Source organism: Pipra filicauda, unplaced genomic scaffold (genome assembly GCF_003945595.2).
Source record: "Pipra filicauda isolate LSUMZ 115617 unplaced genomic scaffold, ASM394559v2 scaffold392_size659746_pilon, whole genome shotgun sequence".
Taxonomy (NCBI): domain Eukaryota; kingdom Metazoa; phylum Chordata; class Aves; order Passeriformes; family Pipridae; genus Pipra; species Pipra filicauda.
The window spans coordinates 223232-243863 of NW_024104523.1; the positions used below are offsets into that span (position 1 = coordinate 223232).

Below are 20632 nucleotides of genomic sequence, written 5' to 3' on the forward strand. Positions count from 1 at the left end.
TGTGGGAAGGTCACACAGTTGGTTTTCCATGGCTGGCACAGAGGATGTTTGCTCCCATTGCATTTGCAAGTAAGGCAGCACTTTGGTGTTTTGTTTGTTTGTGTTTTTTCCTCCTTTTAACATTATTGCAAAGTTATTTACGTGACAGTGTTTGTTATTCTACCTGAAGTAACAATCAAATCTGATTCAAAGGGAAGATGCACAATAAAGACGGGAAAAGGTCAGCTTGCTGAATAACATTAAAGACATTTGTCAGAGTCAAAGAGGACTCGATCCACCGTTATCAACCCACTTCAGACTTAATTCTGCAGAGGGAGGGGGAGAAAAGGTCTTTGTCAATTCTTGCTTTGGCTTTTTGGATCAATTCTCCCAGTGGGAAAGCGATGTGCAGCAAGAGGAAGTCGGCTTAACGACAAAAGCAGAAGCCTTGGAGGCAGCAAGGCGGTCTGGAGGCAGGGCCAGGGCTCCTGCCTGCTGCCACAGAGTCACCCCACATCCCCCTGCCACCATCATGGAGACACACGGCCTGTTTTCTGTTGGTAGACAGCAAAATCCCTACCTTGGAATGGCTTCCAAGCGCAAAAGCCTTTCGCTCCAGAGACAGCTGCCAGGGTGCCTTTAGGAGTGGGCAGAAGATGTGCTGTTTGCCTGCCCCTCCCTTACCTAAACAAGCACTCAGCTCACAGAGGCACCTCGGATGTTTCCTGGGGCTTAAAAGGACCATCCTGACTTGTGCCATTATCAGCTTCAGAGAAAAGTGAATGCATTTTTCATCACCTGTGAGTAGTCTGGTACCATAACACACAGTCCTCCCCAGCATCTGTAGCACAGGCTTAGAAAGAATTTGTTTTTATGCCTCTTCAAACAACTAGATAAACAACATTGCCTTTGAGGATTCTCCAGCTTGGAAAATAAGTCATTGAAGGGGAGATTGGGCAGAAATCTATCACCCCAGGACAGCTAAGGAGAAGAATGATTCTTCATCCTTTGCCATTAACACAGAAAAGGGCATATTTTGAAAGTATTATGCAGAAGATTTAAACCAATAAGAAAAGACTCCCAGGAGAATTATTCAACTGTTTGCATTTATGCCACACTTTACAGAAATGCTGTCACTCCTAAGTTTCTCCATTAGAACAGCTTCAAGTCTCATAAGGACCAAGAGCAAGGCTTTCATCCAAGAACACTGCTGGCCAGGGCAAGTCCCATTTTGTGCTTGTGCCAGTGCCAAGGGGCAACTGTTCAAGGGCTATGTCCAGGGGAATCCCCTAGTCCCCAAGATGGGATCAAAGGTCAAAGTTAGGAAGCCTGGAGGGCTTGTCTACCTCCCTCACCCCAGCAATGACACCAAAGAGGAAGAATGAATGCATGAAGGAGTGTTTGCTGGTGAAGGTGGACAGATAAATGAAAATATGAAAATATCTACTGGAGAGCACAGAGGTGTAAAGGAAGGTTCTGCCAGGGCCTGATGACACAAACCAGAGTTAACATGTTTGGTTCCAGAGTGCCTCACCTCACTGTCCTGACAAGGCTCTGACAAACCCATTGGTCAAAGCCATCAGTGTTAACTTTCCACTTACCATGAACAACTTCATCCTTCTGTTATAAATTGTAATACAAACCCCAGTTAGAAAAGCAGAACGACAACAACAACAAAAGCCCACAAACAACAAAAAACTTTCACTTGTGGCCCCTTCCTGGGATAAGTTTGCTGAGTCAGTCCCCAGGGAAGCAAAAAAATGCATTCTCCTGCACCTGGGGAAAACTGTCCTCTCAGCTTCTCATTTTCAGGCTGGAATGCTCCAAGAGGGATATAAGAAGTGACTGTTACCAGGCTATCAGCTTGTGAGAGGAACAATTTGCATGGCTGAAAGGAGGTGTGCAGGAAGAGCCATGCCAAACCATCCTTCATATTGGGATTACTTATTCCTTGAGCTGAGTACCATCAAACTTGTTTCAGTTCAAAGAAGCCAGGGAGGCTTGGACAATGCAGACAGCTGAGACTGCAAGTCTGATTCATTTTGAAAGAAAATAGTTTAACGAAACAATCTGCAGGAAAATATGATGGTCTGTGTCCCACATCTCCCAACAAAAAGCACCCAGAAAGGTCTTGGGTTCACCGAGATGGAATGGTTTTTCTCAAGGTATTTTCTCCCATCACTTGGGAGACAGACAGACAGCAGTAGAGCCAGGCCAGAGAGGAGCTGCCAGAGGGAAGCAGAGGGACAGAGCAGGGTGGACTGGGGAGACAGGACTCAGTCCTGCACACCAGCTACGGCCGGCTCTGCCTCTCCAGCAGCATTCAGCACAGGTGACATTTACACGGGCCGGAGCGGCCGCAGCCCGTCCGTCAGGTAATGCGAGGTGACAAGCGGTGCCGGGCAGTCACGAGCTGCGGTGGGGACCCGCGGAGCACAGGGCAGCCAGCCCTGTGTCGGGGGGCCAGGGCTCCGTGGCTGCACAGCCCCTGCCCACGGGCACCAAATGCGGCTCCCAGACCAGCCAGGGCCCCCACGCCAGCTGGGCAAGGCCAGCTGAGACCCTGCACCAAGCATCAGGGATTGCTGCTGCTTTTTACCGCCTACTCCAGACTCAAGATCAGCTTTTTTCTGGTCCACAAGTGGGGCTGTTTGTGTCTTTCTCCCCTGTTTTCCTTCTCCATATTAATGCTTGGACAAGTAGTTGAAGAGAGGTTCAGGGAAGCCCAATACTGTGTTTACTTCTCTCCTGGAGGAGCAGGGGAAGAGAGGACAGGAGGATTGTGTGGAGTCTCCGATGTGTCTGCTGCAAACATGCAGAGTGTCCAGAGAACCTGGTGCCTCAATCAACTGTCTGCAAGCTCTCTTGTACAGAAACACACACACACACTCCAGCCTTCTCCTTGGAGGAAGTAAAGCCTAAAAAGAAGGAACTTGCTTCTGGGTGCTTCACTGTTTCAAACTGCCTCTGCAAATTACCGCATCATTTGTAGCAGAGAGCAGCTGGAAGTGTGCACACACACACACAACATCCATCCTGTTGCTTCAGTATCCAGAATAAGGATCATATCCAATGTCAGCATAGACAACTCCGCTGACATTAGAAAATATAATGAAGAAAGACCCCAAGAATCAGTCAGTTCTCTGCATTTTGAAAACAGTGCCCTTAAGGACATAAGCAGCAGCGTTACACTCACCCACCAGCTGCTGAAGAGGAGCAAGGACACAAAGATTTGACACTGCACTTCCAGCTGTGTTTCACCTAGACCTTAGCAAACTCTTAGTCCAGAGATAGTAATATGAATAGCCTCATAAACACCATCTACATCACAGCCAATGTGTAGGTGTCTGACATGCACCTGCAGAACACGAAACTCCAGGTCCACCACATCAGTGCTAAATAGCCAGGTCTGGGCTAACACAGCTAAACTGAACCGATGTTCAATAGCTTGATAAAGCCAACTCAGATACCTCTGTGCAGCAAGCACTTCACATGTAAAGCTGGGGCAGGCATGGAAGTAGAGATTCCCCTTCTGCAAGAGCGCACAAGTCACCCCAAATACCTTGGCGAAGGAAGTAGGAAGAGAAGCACCCAGGGTTCAACCAATAAAGCTGTCTTTACTTTCAAACAAATAATGGCAGGAAACCCCAGTCTCAGCAATGACATGGAATGTGGAATGACAATGCAGAGACCAGAAACACCCAAGCACTACACGCACTGTCTATTTAATCAACACAGGTAGTAAGTTTGTTCTGGTTAATGCCCCTTCAGCTCTTCAGCAAAGCCTTGACGGAAGAAATACCCATGTTAAACACTGGGGTCTCTCTTCAACTAAGGCCCAAAGCAATCCTTGGAGCTCCCTGGTAAGCCTAGAGATGTTGATGATATTTCAACATTCAGAGCTTTGTTTTTCATATCAGAGAGAATCAAAAGCTGGCAGTCTTCAAATAATGAAAAACACAGTTATGCTCCTGAGGCCTCAGATACACACAGAAAAGGTTCATTTCACCGGCACAAACATTCAAAGGTGTGAGTCGCCCTGCCTGACACATGACTTTGCAGATGCTTCTTCCTCCGCAGATCAGAAAGCACCAAGAAGTGGGAAGAGACATGCAGAGAAGGGCTGATTTCAGTAGAGGAACACGGGTGTGTGTGGGAGGTACAGCCTGGCAGGCATCTCGTCCTTGGGCATGACCTTCAAGGGGAAATACCTGTGAGAAGCACTCCTGAAATGATGTAGTTACGTAGCAGGGTACCCACGTTAACTGGAATCAAGTGAAGTGTTGCTGCTATGACTGCAGAAGTAGATTTTGTTTAATACACAGAAGATAAACTGAAAAACTATTCCCTTTCTGGTAACATTTTTAACTGTCCAAGCAGATTCCCACAGAGAGCACAGAGTGCCATGCTAATATCCTACAGAAAGGTTAGTGGTATTACCTTGCTTTTAAGGTCCAGTAACCTCTGCACTTCCATCTTCCTGTTTCACTCTAAATCAATAAATAATGCAGCCTATTCCAACATCAAGGAGCAAAACTTTCTGGAGGTGTGCTGGCACGTATGTGAGCAAGGGCTTCTCCAGCAGGGACCTGTACAGGGCAGCAGAAAGTTTCCTTCAGCTCTCTGGGTAGTGGGGAGAGATGCTCCTGCTCCTCTTTCGTAATGATCCTGTGCTTCCCTTGCAAACAGGGACCATCCAAAACTGTGCCACAAGCAGCCCTGTGCCTAGTCCAAATGTCCTTGGACATATTAAGCTATTGACCCACTGTCCAATTTCAGTCAAATCAGGCCAAGACCTCAAAATAGCATCTGCTGCTGAGCCTGCACCAGGGCAAAGACTCCTTTAGCAACTGCACATCAGGTAATTAAAAAAGAACTGCAAGCCAGATTTACTCACCCTAAACAAAGTATCACATCCCCCTGGTGACCACAGTAACACATAAGAGTTAGATAAAGTTTCTCATCTCAAAAAAAAAAAGAAAAGGCTGTTGAATTTAAGGCCTAAAGGGTTTTTCATTATTGTTTGGTAAGATTTCCCACTTGGTCAGCAGCCACAAGGAAAGAAAAATGCACAAATCCCTACAGTTGTCTTTAAACTCCTGGAGAGGCTACAGGTCCCCATTAGAAAGGATCCCACTGGCTGCAAGCTCTGTGGCTGCCCCAGGCAACTAAGACAAGTGTCTCCTGCTTTAAAAAAATAAAAAATTTAAAACAAATCTGCATTTTCCTAGCTGCAGGAGTTGCCCAGTCACTGGATTTTCTCACACCTTTGCTGAGTCAAAGAGCCTTCTTCCATCTTGGCATCCAGAGTTATAGGAATAGACACAGCAAGCTATGACGTGCAGGAAAAAAGCATCCTGCAGGTCACAAAACCTGGGACCATCACACGTGAAAAAGGTGCCAGCCAGCCAGGCAGCAGCCCCACTCCAGACACAATCTGGGTTTTCCTCTCCCTATCCCCCAAACGACCTGGCCTAACCCCGCTTTGCTTGGGAGAGCTGACAAGATTGCAGCCGGAGGTGGTGTGGCCACAGGCCAAGTTACATGAGTACTAATAAAAGAGACTTTGTGGAGGAGCCAAGTTAGTTCTTGTCCCCAACCAACTGTGCCAGAGAGTGCTCAGAGAGAGAGGACAGCCAGCACAGCATCTTTCCTTGCCCTGGGAGCTGGGCTTTGGGTGAAATGCATCCTTCAGGAGAATAAAAACACGTTTTGAAGCCCTTTTTTTTGCTCCTATAGCTCAGCCCTAGAGCGCATCTCCTGCTTTAGATGTTTAAGGGTGGGTGACTCATCTGAACACTTTCCCTGGTATTCCACAAACTCAACTGTAACATCTTAGAGTCTGTCCTTTTCACATCACAAATCACGTGCTTATGACCAATTTGTATATGTACTTCCTCAGACAAATTTGGTGGCATTACTCAGATAGCTACAAAGTGTTATACACACACCATTGAAAACATATACTTTATTTCTAACTTAAATGCAGATAAAATTAAGGTAAGGCATATGTAACAGCCACTTGAATGCAAAAAAAGGCAGCAAGTACATGTTGGGTTTTTTTACTTTTTTCTCCCATTATGCTCAAAATGAAGCCCAGAATTTCAGGTAATCTGAAATGCAATAAGATCTAGACATGCCAAACAGCAGCAGTCACTTCACCTTAACTTTGCCTTCCAGCAACACAGTGCAAGAACAATGAATGTTACAAGCTGACAGCCCAGCATGGACACTATCCTTTTCTACCACCCTGATGTCCCACTTTACACAGGACCAGGAACAGTTTCATAGCTATTTTAAAGGAGGGAGTAGCAAGGATCACAAACATATTGCAGGCCTGATGCAGATGCAGGTTGCCTGCATGGGCTTTGTGGTGAGGATCCCAAGGCAGTGGGAAGCTGCCACGCATCCCCTCCCTCCGTGGTCACCATGCTCTCTCCTGCTTCATCCTTCTCAAAGCCTGACTGCCCTCTTGCACAGCTCATGGGCCCTAAAAAGTTATCTGGCCAGAGCAGCTATTGCTTTCTCAACCAGCCAAAAATCCCTCTCTGCAGACCCAACAATCCAAGGAAAGGCGGCTCCCACACCATCAAGATGTCTCAGGGTCATGGAAGCCCTCTGGCTTTGAGGGGAGTGCAGGTGTGAGTGGTAACCTGTATCCAGGGACCACAGGACAGCCTGGAGTGACTGCTTTAAAGCAGCCCTAACAAAACTTGGCCAATGCTTTTGCACCTCTGTCAGTTCACCTGCAGAAATCACCTCTGTTTCTAATGCCAAGTAACAAGTAGGGTAAAACACCAGTTAAACATACTTTTAATGAAAGCTGAAGTCCCAATATATTGAACTGCTGGTGGGCTGGAGAATAGCCCCTTCACCTTTATGGGTGGGACAGAAATCCCTCTGTTCCTACTATCATTTTCCTCTCCTAAAAATCTCCCAAAGGCTCTTCTGAGCACCGTGACCCCTGTCCCTACAGGGATCTGTGCCTGGTTTCTGTGAAGATCAGTTTGAATGTCACTTTTCTTTCAGTTCCTTGCAAATCTGTAATACTCAATAAATTAAACACAAATAACACTTTCATTGTTTCGGTCTTATTGCAGCAATAGGAGAGAGTTCAGCTTGTCTTTGCTTGTTCCTTAAAAACACCAGTGAGCAATAGATTCTTCCAACGAGTCATCTCTTTTCTGCAGAAACAGCCTAAAAAGGTATTTTGGAAAGTCAAGCGCTTGTGAAACTTGCAGATGACTTGATGCAATACCAGTGACTTTTCTGGAGTTGGAGAATTACCAGAGGTGAGCATCTGGTGCAAGAGGGAGGGGGAAAAAACATACACATAGTGGGAACATCCCATGTGCAATTCCATGTCTGCACGAACCTTTTCTCTAGCAGAGAAATAACAGGCTGATGTGCACAGCCTGGGGGCCTCCAGAGCAAGACTTGGAGGCATTTACCCACCTTCAAGGGCTGGGAACAACTTTTCCATAGTAAGACTTTCCACATCCATAAATAACAATGCATCTAAATTTCCTGGAGCAGCACCAGTACTTCTGTCAGCAGTCAATACATGGGTGCTCCCAACCCCTCACAGCCAAGCACTCCAACCTGTCCACTCCTTGCCTTGGTTGGGGAGCACCCAGCAGATCCTCAACCTCTCTCCCACGTTAGGACAAGAGAAATAACTTCAGATAAAAATAATGAGCGAGCTCCAGTAATTCCAAAGTCCATTTCCCAAGAGCAGCTGTGGTTTCTGCAACCAGAACTCGCTCACACCAGTGTGCATGGGGATACCACAGCCTTGCAGCCCCAGCCCTTTGCTGTCTCCCTGGGCAGCCTCACTTGGCTAATCTGACACAGCTTCACACGATTATGGTGGTATCTGTGTCACAAGAGCAGGACACAGCCACCAGGCAAGGAAAGAGCCCACTTAAGATTTTCTTGGGGGGTGCTTTATGTTCTAAAAGTAATTTTTTCCTCTGACAACTTAATAAAAATGAAATCCAAAAGATGCCTGCTGGGTTTAATCCTGCTCTTTCAATGAATAGATTCAGTCCCTCACACGTGGACACATACATGCATCACCCAAATTATATACTAAACTTCAAAGCAGAGTGCAATGGTTTGACTCAAGCCTGCATAATTTCAGGCAGCCTGGTTTGGCTGTGCAGAAGTTCACAGCACACATAACCACAGGACAGCTTCGACCACGAGCACACAGTCACCGCAGGTTACAGCCACATACGAGCTAGGTTAAACACGGTTTTAAATTCCCTTTACCCCCCCCTCACAGTCCTACTGTGGGATCAGTTCCTCCACCTAACCCAGAAGGCACAGATTGCAAATGCAAGTAAAATACTTACTGCCAAAGCCTGCAGGAAACTTAATGAAGTGAGGATAATTCCCATACATGTTTAATCTTCAGTTCATCGCTTGCCTTTCTAAACACAACTGCCTGCTCTAACTTCAAAGCTGCCCGGAGCGCAGCGCAGCCCGCCGGGGTCGGGACATGGCTCTGCAGGAGCAGGGGCTCTCGGAGGGTGCCAGGGCAGCTGCCTCCTCCCGTGGCCTCATCCTTGCTTCACGCCGGCAGCAGCTGCTCGCCGGGATGAGACATGCTCTTGTTCTCCGCCGCTCAGGGCTGGCTCCCGTGCTCAGCTGTCTCGGCTCCCTGCAAATTCACGGCGGACCGTCCAGGGAGCATAATCGCCCGGATAAGATGCCAATCAATGCATGACGGCTCCGGTATAGATCAGAAATTGGGAGGAGGGGGAGAGGTTAAGTCGTTTAGGGGAGGAGCATCGTGGGGAAGGAGGCGGCGGGGGGGCTTTGCTTTTCCACCAGTGGAGACTCCCTGCAGTTACACCAGCCCCAGCCATGTGGAGGGTTCTCTGGCCAGGCGAAGGACCAACCCTCACCCAGATGATGACGATGATGATGATGATGGGCTGGTCAACAGTTCATGTGCAACCAACCCAGTGCTTTGGGGCTAGGGCTGTGCAGGAACAGAGCTCCACACTCCCATCCCACACCAAACCATGCCTCAGCTGTGCTCCCAACATCACATCGTGGCCCTATGGTGCTGGACTGCAGTCACCTCACCCCCAGGAAATGCAGCCCTGATGGGCTGAGGAGGACCAGGACCTTCTTGGGGCTAGTGGAGCTAGAAGTTCAATTCCCATTCCCTACTCCACCCAAAGGAGTCCAAAAAATACCCAAATCACACAAAAAAAGCATCATTAACCAGTTGCTAAAGCTGCATGGGATGAGAAGAGGTGGGACACAGGACAGAACCCTGGGGGCTCAATCTGTGCCACACAGTCAGTAAAGTGTTCACGGTCATGGCAGTGGAGTGCAGTACGCTTCACAGTCCCATACTTACATCCATAACTTCAATTTAATGCCCACCCATCCTGACAATGAAGTTCTGCAGAAAAAGGGTAGAAATAAGCAAAAATAAGTAGCCAGTTGCCAGACTGGGACAAAGCTACATGCAGTCTCCAGCATTGCCTCCTCCTGGTACTCTGAAGCAGGAGCAGTTCCCTGCCTCACAAGCCCCCTACCAAACCCATGCAATTCTGGGAAAAGGCAGGGATGCAGGCAACAGCACAGCCCTCTGTTTCTGGTTTCTGATCTGGGAGACTTCAAATGAAGTCACCTCAAAGGAATGGAAGAGAGAAGAATTTTGCTAAAGGTTATAAAGCAAACAGAGACCAAGACCACATGTGTGTTGGAAGAAAAGGTGGGTTGCAGCCCTATTGTTGGCACAAGCCACGTGGCAGAGAAAGGGGGCACAGGGCTAGCAAGGGCCTTTGCCTTCCCAGGAAGAGCACAAACCATCCCCACATACAGGATGGAGAGCATGCCATGCAAACAGCAAGACAAAATGAGGGAAGAGCAGATTAGGATGTTTGGCATCCTTCAAGGGCCTTCTGGCACTTGGCTCCCTTCTGGACACCCAAGGACCCATGCTGCCCTTTGGCACTAAACATGCTGGAAGAAAGGCATGGAATATGCCAGCCCAGCAGCAGCTCAGGCAGATGCTGACTGAGGTGCTGTCAACCCTGAGATACCACGTGTGCAGGAGAAGGAAAGGTTACCCTTGTTAGCCCTGTTTCTTCCTTTGCTCTCAGACATTGCCATATCCATTTATCTCTAGCTAGAGTTTAAGCAAGGGAAAGGGCTTTTCCCTCCCTCATATTAACAACTTCTAAATTATTTTTAAAAGGTGATTTGGTTTCCTCTCATTTCTGCTCTGCACCTGCGTTTGATGACTTGGTTATGTGCAGTATCAGGAGGATACTGTGACATGGATGTACAGCTCTTTATGGGCAGCAGTTACATCATATCAACTCCAGGACTTTTGAGTTTACCTGGGAATGGGAAGGTAACATTTGGGAGTGCATCTCCATGTAGCAGAACAAATGGATAACCTGCCTGCTGTCAAGAGTGAGGAGGTTTGCAGGCAGTAGTATCAGCATTCTGTATAGCCCATTAGCTCTAGCACAGGTTTACACACACTGGCTTTTCTCACAGATTAAAAAAAAAAAAAAAGGAGATCAGTATTCAGAGTAGGTTCTACTGAGGCAAAAAACCCAAGCAACTGCAGTCTCACAGGGGGAATACAAACAGCAGAGATCACTCTTGTATCTCCTATCTGGCCACCTTTCACATCTCATTTGTTTTATTGCACAAACATTAATGGCACTGCAGAACTGTTTCAGGGGAGAACAGGCAGCCGAGCACCACGGTTACACATCTCAAGGTTTGAGTTCCAGGGAAGGGAGACCAGAGGGTTTGATAACCACCACAAGAGCATAACACAGCACCGTCTAATTGTGGTGCTATGTCCTGTCCCACTCCCTGTTCAGCTGAGCTTGTGTCCTCCTCTGCCACCACTGCAATATACAACAAGGACATCCTCAGCAAACACCCTCAGCAAGGGCCAGTCATCCGGCCAGTGTTCACAGCTTCATCCAGGTGCAGAAGATGTAGGCACAGCTCCTGTTTCAGTGGATGCTGCCCCACATTCCACCCTGTCTAATCCCAGCGACATCAATCCCAGAAACCGCAGGATTTCTAACCTGTAGGAAAAGTTTGCTATTTCAGGATAACACTGGCTTTGCTTCTGGTGCTGTCCTTTAACAGCCACACTGGGGATCCTTGTTGGGGCCAGGAGACAAGAGCCAGGTAAAAGCCAGGGATGCCTCAGTGCCTCACAGGCAGAGACCCAGGGCACTGCTGAGGAACAGGCTGCAAGGTGGCTTGTTTCAATCTCAGGATAGAAAATTGGATTTCTCAGCAGAGCAAGTTTTTTTCCTCTGTGACAAGACTGAAAGAAACATTTTTCAATCAAAAACCCCAGCAAACAATCTGCTTCCAAAAGAAGTGATTTTCACACCCACACCCTCAATAAGATCCAAGATTTCCACATAAGAGAGGGACTTTGTGCAGCCCCACACAACAACCTGCCAGGGGGATGTTTCTCTGATCTGGTGTTACAGGAAAGCTCTGGCACGATGGGAAGCCTGCCTGTCCAGCACCCCCTCAGAAACCTTTCCTATCATTTGTCCATCACCCTGCAGAGATGCACCAGGACCATCTATCCCCAGTCCCCAAGTGCCCACCAGCACTCAGAACCGAGAAGCTGTTTTGAGAGAAATCCGCTCTTGCACAACAGCTCTGCTTCCACCTGCTTGAGTCACACCTCCCTATCTTCCCAGGCTGGCTCATCCATTGCCCTCAGGCCAGACAAGAGGGTTGTGCCCTCGCCAAGCAGCCGTGGGAGGGACGGAGCAGGGCAGAGCCAAGCTGCATGTTCAGTTCAGCCCCAGCAGCTCCGGGCACAGGGAGGTGTGAGCAGTGAAGCAGCTTTGCGTTCTAAGCACCAACCGTGCTGAGATTTACTAGTACCATTAATTCTTACCCACCACACGGGATCTCAGCAGCTTTAACTCCATGCTAATGAAGTTTTAGTAGGGAATTATTTTTATTGATCTGCCCAGAGCAAAGAGCCTGATTTTAGTCCAGCTCCGTCAGCACACCCTTCCCATAGCTCTTTTCTTTCAGCTTAAAAGAAAGGGGAGAGGAAAGAAGACAAAATATCTCTGAGCTCCTTAAAAAGGTTGGCAGTCCCAAGCAGTAAGTGGATTACTTTATTGATTTTTAGCAGATCTGGGTTAGTGAGTGCTTAGTGCTGCAGAACACATGCACACCCTGAGCAACTTCAAGGAAAGCCCTCCAGGCCCTTTCCTCAGGCAAGTCAAGCATCAGGCAATTAACTTAGGAGACCACCATGGATTTTTGAGTGTGGAGAAGCTCCAGCCCCTGTACCCAAATCAGTCTGTGACAGACAGACTCCAGGAGCCAGTCCAGTCTCTCTTAAGCAGTGCTGCAGGACCATACAGGAGGCAGCCCCCCAGTTTCTACTAGAATATAACAATGCACTGCTTCAAGTTACTGAATGTTTTTATTCCACCACCTCCCCTTATGTAAAAGGAGAAGACTATGACTGCCACTGTCAATTTAGGAAGGAAAACTATTGCCGTGCTGCACCCAGATGGGACTCAGTGCTGCTGATGAGCATCCAGCAGCCACACCTGGGGGCATCAGTCAGAGCAGGACTCCCAACAAAGCAGTTCTGCTGGAGCCAGCAGAGAAGCTAATGTCCTGTTGGGATCCCCAACTCACCTCCCAGTCAGCTTTCCAAGGCCACTGTACTGCAGACAGTACTTCAGCAGTGTGTTGGAACAGTATCTCAAAGAGCTCCTGGTACTACTCCACCAAGCCTTTTAAGATGCTGGTCTCTGGTGCCAGACCCTAAACATGGAAGGCTTACCATTTATTCCACCCTGCCCCAGAACCAGGAAAGCTAAAAATTAAACATGGTCCCTTTTCCTTTTCCTTGAACCAGGAAAATGCCAAACATGACCAAGAATTCCATCAGGCCCCCATCCCATCTCTGTTTAAAGACAAAGGCATTCTATGTTTATGCTGATGTCACATGTAGGACCAAATAAAAAGATGGCAGCTCTCATAATCCTACAGCTGCACATGTATCTTCCTCCTGACACTGCTCCAGAATGAGAGACTCCCAGAGAAAATCCACTGCCCATGGGGTGTTGCTGTTAGAGCTGGGCCTCCCTTCACAGGGATAGTAAGTAGCAATAGGGGCTACCAGGTTGAGAGCCCCAGGAGCCAAAATGCCCATTTTCCTCCCTGCTGGCCTCGAAGGGCAGACACACAGACACCGAGTGACACACTCAGGGCCAAACAGGGAGTCAGCAGCAGAGCAGGGACTTGAATATGGGTTTCTCCAGGCTAACCAGTGGACTGAGCCAACCTTATTCATCTGTTGTACTGGTTGGCATTGGCCTGGCACAGGCAAAAGTCATCAAAAGGCAAGGTGCCTCCTGTGATTCCCTGGAGATGGAGAGGAAGGGGGCTGCTGCATCAGCCCTTCCCCACCTAGCCCTGCCCTTTCTCACCACTGTCTCATGTCCAGCAATAACCACAGACACCAAGCTAATGAAATTACCCCCAGAGCCCCACCAGGCTAATGCAATTACCAGCAGCAGCACATTCAAACAGCAGCACCACAACCACACCTGCAATAAGACAGTCTGCCCTCTCCTTCTTCCCAGGCCTTCCCTATCTCTCCCCGAGCCGTACAATTGCCACCCAACGTGTTCTCTCCCCAAGGTCTGGAGGGCAGGGGCCACCAATCCCAGTGCCAGGCTGCTCCAGGGAGGGCACTGCCTACCTTGCAGGAAGCACCGTCCCACGCAGCCAAGCGCAGCCTCTGAGGGCAAATAATTCCCAGCGTGTTTAAACCTTGGGAGACCTTCAATTACCAGCACCATAATGAGGCCCTGGACACTAATCAGCGGTGTCACCGAATCCTCTTACGCCTGCCTAAGCACCTCCAGCAGCTTTGCTGGTTGCAGAGCCCAGCTGCCCACTCCTGCAGGGAATTACCTCCCCAGACAGGCACCAGGGGTGGCACATGCACATTTTGACACAGGTGCAGGCAAGACACTTACAGACATCGGTGCCAGCGTGACAAGAGATACCTGAGCAAGGCCTCTGCCCACCTGGGACAAAGCCCGCACTGGAGATTCACTGGAGTAGATAAACATTACTAAACTAGTAGAGAAGATATTTTAATGCTACTGCTCCCTATTTGAGATGCAAAGGGCAGATTTACATCTGTACCATCAAGCCGAGCTCCTTCCCTGAGACCGTCCAAGAGAGTTTTGAGCTCCTAACTGTGGATGGCAGGTGACCCCGTCTCGCTTCGCTCCTCTGCTCTGGCACTGGTTCACGGGGCGACAGGCAGCTCCCTCCGCACATCCGCTCTGACTCACGCTTTCTTCTCCAACAATACACTTTTTAATATCATGCGGGGAGCAAAAACAACAGGTCCACTATAACGCCGAGATATCCCGAGGCAGAAAATCCATTCGGAGCCCAGCTAGAGAGAGTCAAGTCAATTAGACACTTTCTGGGGCGTCAAGCTGCCAACAATCGCAGCCTTTGTACCAGCGAAGAATCACTGCCTATGTGCTTCCCAGAGACTCCCCCTTGACAGAGCAGAAAGGTCAGCAGTGGTAGCGTCATGGAAAAGCAGGCAACAAAGTATTCCTGGGAAGGTGGATCCCAAAAAGTAGCCATTTGGACCCTCTGAAAAATATTTTTTTTTTGTCAAAAGCATCCATTGCCTTGGGTTGGGTTTGCAAGGGAATAAGCAAGCCCATAACTGATCAAGGGAAGCAAGTTGTGTAATCTTTTTGGATTTCAGTAAAGATTTCGATACTGTCTCTCCCAGCATGTTTCTGAACAAAATGCCCAGCCCACAGCTGGATAAACACATCAGGCACCGGGTGAGCTATTGGTTCACAGAGTGTAACACTGAATGGGGTAACATCAGACTGGCCACTTGTCACTAGTGGGACTCCACAGGGCTCCATCTTGGGCTGAGTGCTCTTCAACATCTTCATAAATGACTTGGACGCAGGACTGAAAGGGATACTGAGCAAGTCTGCAGATGACAAAAAACTGGGAGGAGCTGTTGGCTCCCTCAAAGTCAGGGAGGCCCTGCAGAGAGACCCTGACAAATCAGAGGACTGGGCAATCACCAACAGAGGAAGTTCAACAGGGGGAAGTGCCAGATTCTGCACCTGGGATGGGCCAACCCTCAATGTACTGGGGAATGAGATGCTGGAAAGAAGTGCTGGGAAGGGACCTGAGGGCCTTGGTCAATGGCCAGTTGGCCATGAGTCAGCAGTGCCCTGGCAGCCAGGAAGACCAACCATGTCCTGGGGGGCATCAGGCAAAGCATCACCAGCCAGGCGAGGGAGGGGAGTGTCCTACTCTGCTCTGCACTGGGGCGGCCTCACCCTGAATATTGTGGCAGTTTTGGGCAGCACAATATAAGAAAGATATTAGGCCATTAGAGAGTGTCCAAAGGAAGGCAAAAAAGATGGTGAAGGCCCTTGAGGGGAAGCCGTGTGAGGAGCAGCTGAGGCCACTTGTTCTGTTCAGTCTGGAGAAGAGGAGACTGAGGGGAGACCTCATCTGCTGGACCTGGCACGTGCTGATGGCCACCAGAGCTCAACACAGGGTGGGAAAGGTCTTGTCACAGCATTGCCCTGCACAAGGCCACAAAGGGCTCCCACCTGCATCCCCCCAGCAGGTGCCACAGCTTGCTGTGCACCTGGGGGCTTTGCTTGCTACTCTCACGCTGTGCATCCCCACGTTCATGCTTTTACATTTCCTCCTGCTTCGGCAAGTGCAAAACTCCAGAGACAACCTGTCAATCTCCATCACATCCGGCTGCCTCAGATGGTCTATTTATACCAGACAGGCAAATGTGGCTGTCTTGGAGTTCAAGGTAACAAGGGTTATTCCTGCACTGAGTAGCTCCTTTCTCAGGAGAGGAAGGCTTGAAGGTATCCAAGAGGAACAGCTTCACCTCAAGGGCTAGCACCAATACCTTCACAGGTGAGGGCACAGCCATGGGTCCCAAGGTCCAAGCCAGGCCCCAAAAGCCCAGAAGGTTGATAATTGTCATAAAACACCTAATCCCAGGACCCTCTGTATCCTGCCATGGGAGGGGGGAGATCAGCATGTGCTTTTGTATTTCTAATCCAGGTCTTTCCAAGCCAGAAAGGCCACAGCTTCAAGCTTGCACACACTTTGTTTCACTACTGAGCACTGCCTGGATCAGGTGTGAACATCTGACTTCACACTGTCACATTAATGCCATAGTGAGGGCTCCAGCTTTCTCTGAATCACTCCTGTCTCTCCTTTTATGTCTCCCATACAGCCTGCTCTCTGGCAGCCAGCATATCTGATCCAGGATAAAGCCTACCTTATCAAATTGGCCCATTACTGTCATTTGAAAAGACCTGTGGAAGGAGGCAGCACTACACCAGATTAGCACTGTGAGTCACACAGCCACAGAGCTTTTGATCTGGACTAAGGGCCCAAAAGCCACATTCACCATGTCACTGAGGTGCAGCTCCTGTCAGCACTTCTCAGCCACCTGCCTTTGAGTTTAGTCCTTCCTCCAGTCAAAGAGACATTTTAAATAAGCCACAGTGGGAAGGTGGGGCTGCTGCCCCTCCTATAGGATGCTTGCAGCTCCTTGGGAACCAGGCAGCTTACTTGGATCCCATTTCCACTTCATTTCTGCAGATGCCACTGGCTCATTAATCCCTTTTTCAGTAGATTTCAGCCTGTCGATTGGGTCCCCTGAAAGCAAAGAAGGAAATCAAATATCACAAAAACCCAAGTGTGTCTGCATGAAAGAGGGAGAGGCAGGTTTCTCAAAGCTTTGCTGTCCTCTCTAATGCACAAAAATCACCAGCTTCTGTAATGACACAATCTTCCTGGGGATGGCTCTCCTGAGCTCCACTGAGTTTCAAGCAGTCTTGGAACAAGTTTTCATTGCTCCAAATACTCTGACACAGCAAACCTGGCCTAGCACTACCAGCACAGCAATTCTGCACACTGCAAGCTCCCAGCTCACACCTAAGATACCTCTCAGTCACCAGGGGAAAAAAGCCCACCCCCAGCACATAATAAACCAATCCCCATCTCTGCCTAAAGACACACCCATGTCCATGCTCTGCTGCAAACATGCCTTTGCAGCCTATTCCCAAACACCAGATCCAGAGGCACGGCAGTTGGAAGAAATGAAGCACAACCAAGTTTTGTTGCCCAAGCACATGAGGCATAAAATGCATTTAAGATGAGCTGAAGCCCAAAGAACCCCCTTCATCAACTGGCAGTAAAAAAAAAGACAGGAGAGGGGGATATAAAGACCTCACCTTAGCCCTCACTGTCTCTGCCTCCGCTGGTGGCTCAAACCACTCCACTCTTGGTAGTTTGCATCTGACCCCTAAGCCATGCAGGCGTTTCCAATTCACAGAAAAGCAACGGGTTCATTTTGAGATCATCTCCTTCTAGGTACAACCAATTTCAGTTCAAGAATCTGCCAGCCCAGTCTGTTTGACATTCAGAGGACTGAGCCGTCTCTTTGCCTTGCCCACACAGACACACATCTCTCATTGTTGTTCTAGCAGCTATCCTTCCCCAGGACTCGCCTTCCAGTGGCAGCAGAAGGGAGACAAACACAACATGAAACTCAGCCAAAATGTTCTCCCACAAGATCGGTTCCTCAATGTTTCCCTGCAGAAAATGTTTAAAACCCTCCCTGTGCAACCGAGGGGTGGGTAAGGAGCCAGCTACAGTGAGCATCCCTCTCCTCATCAATGTGTTCCACTGCCTTTCAAACATACTCTTCTCCCAAAAGCCACGTGTTCTCCTGCACCAAATGGAAAATCCACTGGTAGTTAAAGCCATGGGAACATGACAAAATTCCCTGTGCCTCAAAGAAAGGAACAGCTCTGGATCAAGACAAGGACAGACCACACCTCACAGAGCCAAGACAGCCCAGCAGTGAGGAGGAAGCACGTGAAGAATTTGCAGGGATGTGGAATGACATGCTGTCAAATATCTGTTCTCTGCTCCTCAACCTCTTCCCAGCAGAAAGAGAGAGAAAAGAGCTCCAGCCACATGTTTTGGCCCTTTCCTTTCGAGCCTCTGAGCAGAAGGAGCAGCTTCTGCACAGCAGAAGCAGAGAAAGGACCTGGGATGATGTGGGCACAGCAAAACATGCTCAAGTACTGGCACTGCACTGATGTGCACTGGCTTAAGTCAGCTTATTAAAGCAACCCTGGAAGAACCCAGAGCAGCTTCTCCACAGAGCTGTCTCCTCTGCCAGCCAGATACATCCTAGTTGAAAAATCTGGAACCCAGTTCCTTATAAGGCCTTAAGCTTTCCAGACCAGCAGCACAGCCCCAAAGTTTGGTTAATTCACCAGTCCCAGAGTCTGTCCCGATAGTTGCAAAGATTGGCACTTCCCATCAGATAGTTCCCAAGCACAGTTTGTGAGTCAGTAAGGGATGTTCCCACAGGGAACTCCGGTCATCTAAGAGCCAAGCCATACCCAAACATACCAGTCTCCATGGCTCATTTAATTAATGAGGCTTTTAAACCATACCTATCCACTAAATCTTTCAGCCCCAGAACCTAAAACCCAGGGCAACAAAGACCCAACATTTCAAGCATCCCAGAAATCCCACACATCCCTCGGTGCCCCAAGTACTTCTCTGAAGTACTGGGCATTTGTGCCAGGTGGGAAGCTTTCCAGAAAAGCTGCTCCCCCAAAGACATAGGCTACTTCAAGATCCCACAAGCAAAGCAGACCCAGGAAACATGTTTACATGCCATACTTTGGCACACAACCTCTAACCTAGGATGACCCAGTAGCAAGGGAAGATGGATATTGATGAACCCTTGGTCAGGTGAAATGGAAGAGCTAAAACAGTCAAGGGCCTCAGCTGACACCAACAGACACACCTCTCTGACAAACAAAACTATCCCATTTGCAATACCCAAGAGCCGTCCCGGTGCCTCTTCCTGGCTGGAAACCAGGTGGTGTGGGCTGGGTCCCAGGACCCCAAGCAAGCAAACCCAAAAGCAGAGTCTCTGTCAGTGCTCTCCACATCTCCTGGTCTTATAGAAAGATGCAATTTTCTGTGCATTCCTAAACTACCTCCAGGCAAGAATCTCCCAAAATCTCCCCCATCATCTGTAACCATAGCTGGAGAAGAGCCTTGCTCGTGTTTGCTGAGCACCTTGCACAGCCACTCCCTTGGAGCAGCCACATTTCTGGCCCTTGTAACAAGTCAGCAATAAGAAAAGGTCATTTAGATCCATCACCATGTATGTGGCAGTGAATGGGGCCAGGGCTGCCAGAGAACAGCCAGGTAAGGGCCAGGGATGTCTGTGCTTGGCAGGGATGTCTGTGCAGATATCACTGTAGATTTTGGGGGCAGCCAGTCCTGGACCCACACAGTTATCAGTGATGGAAGCAGCTGAACAGTTCAGGGCAGAGGCTGCTGGCACATACCTGATGGAGGAAAGACACTTGAGCACACTCTGCTCCTATCCTCTCTTGAAGCATCCATCATTTGCAAGATGGATGGACCTTTGGCCTGTCTGACTGCTTTTCACACGCACAAGATGCTCTCACCAGGCCCACACAGCTCTGACCTACCCCAAGTCCAAGTCCCAGCTACACACAGAGGGTAAATAAATAAACATCACAGGCCCAGATTCAAACCACAGCATCCCCTTTTCAGCCTGAAGAGGAAGGCAGTGAGGATGCAAGGACGCTTGATGCGAGATGAGATGTGACCACTCCCTGCCATCCCAGGCTCTAAAGGGCTCTTGTCTCCCCGGCCACCTGCCCCATCCCCTGCTGAGCAGGCACAGCCACCCCCAGGGCACCTGCAGCCCTGTGCGTGCAGCCAGCGAGGGACGAGGGACGGCTCCCCAGCCGGCACATCAGCCCTCCCCACGGGCTGACTCTCTGCACGAGATACCTGTCAGGGGCAGGGATCATCGCCTAGCACAGAAACAGGGCTGAGCTCTTCCCAGCTCCCCCCCACCATGGGTCAGCAGGGCTCAGACAGCTCCATGTGTGTGATGTGGAGGCAAGGCTGGCCAGCTCTGCTGAGTGGGATGGGCAGTTTTGCACCTCAAGTGCCCAAGGTGCTGGTGCAACTGGGGAGGAGCCCCTGCTGCCCAGGTGGTGGCCTGTCAGGGGACAGGTCTGCAAATGCACCCTCTTCTCCCTCAGCAGGACTCCGTGCTCTCTTTCACAACCCAGAGCATTTGGAGGGGAAGTATTCACCTGCTCCAGGGTCCCTCTTGACTTCTGTGGTCATATATCCCTAAGAAAACCCATCCTAGAGGACGTCTCAGGCCCAGCCTGATTGCAAGCTGCCATTCCCCAAACACAACCCCATTGCCTGGCCTGAAAACCTGCCCCAAGCGCCCTGGTGTCCCCTCCTCGCCTCGTGTATGCCTTTAACAGTTTGCTGGATTACCCATTGCAACTAAAATAACAAAGCTACAAAAGAAGAGGGCAAACAGACGTGATATTCTGCAGCAATTAGGGCTAAACAGGGGAACGGGGAGCAGGGAATGAATGGACAATGGGGAGGGCAGGGACATGGCAGCCCAGGCCCCGACAGGCTGGGCACGAACTGTCCTCAAGAGGCCGGGTCCAAGCCAGGGAGCAGC

At 49.4% G+C, this 20632-nt stretch overlaps 1 protein-coding gene across 2 annotated transcripts in view; it reads right to left on the minus strand.

Annotated features, from left to right (window-relative positions):
• RXRG (retinoid X receptor gamma) overlaps positions 1-20632 on the minus strand; it is a 46375-nt gene that overhangs the window by 11390 nt on the left and 14353 nt on the right. Inside the window, exon 1 of one of the 2 annotated variants that reach the window (XM_027715689.2) lies at positions 8337-8761. The exons of the other annotated variant lie outside the window; for it this stretch is intronic. Within the exon in view, the coding sequence (XP_027571490.1) occupies positions 8337-8385 (49 nt within the window). The 5' untranslated portion in view covers positions 8386-8761. Of the gene's footprint in view, positions 1-8336; positions 8762-20632 lie in introns of those variants that run through there. 2 annotated transcript variants of the gene reach the window in all.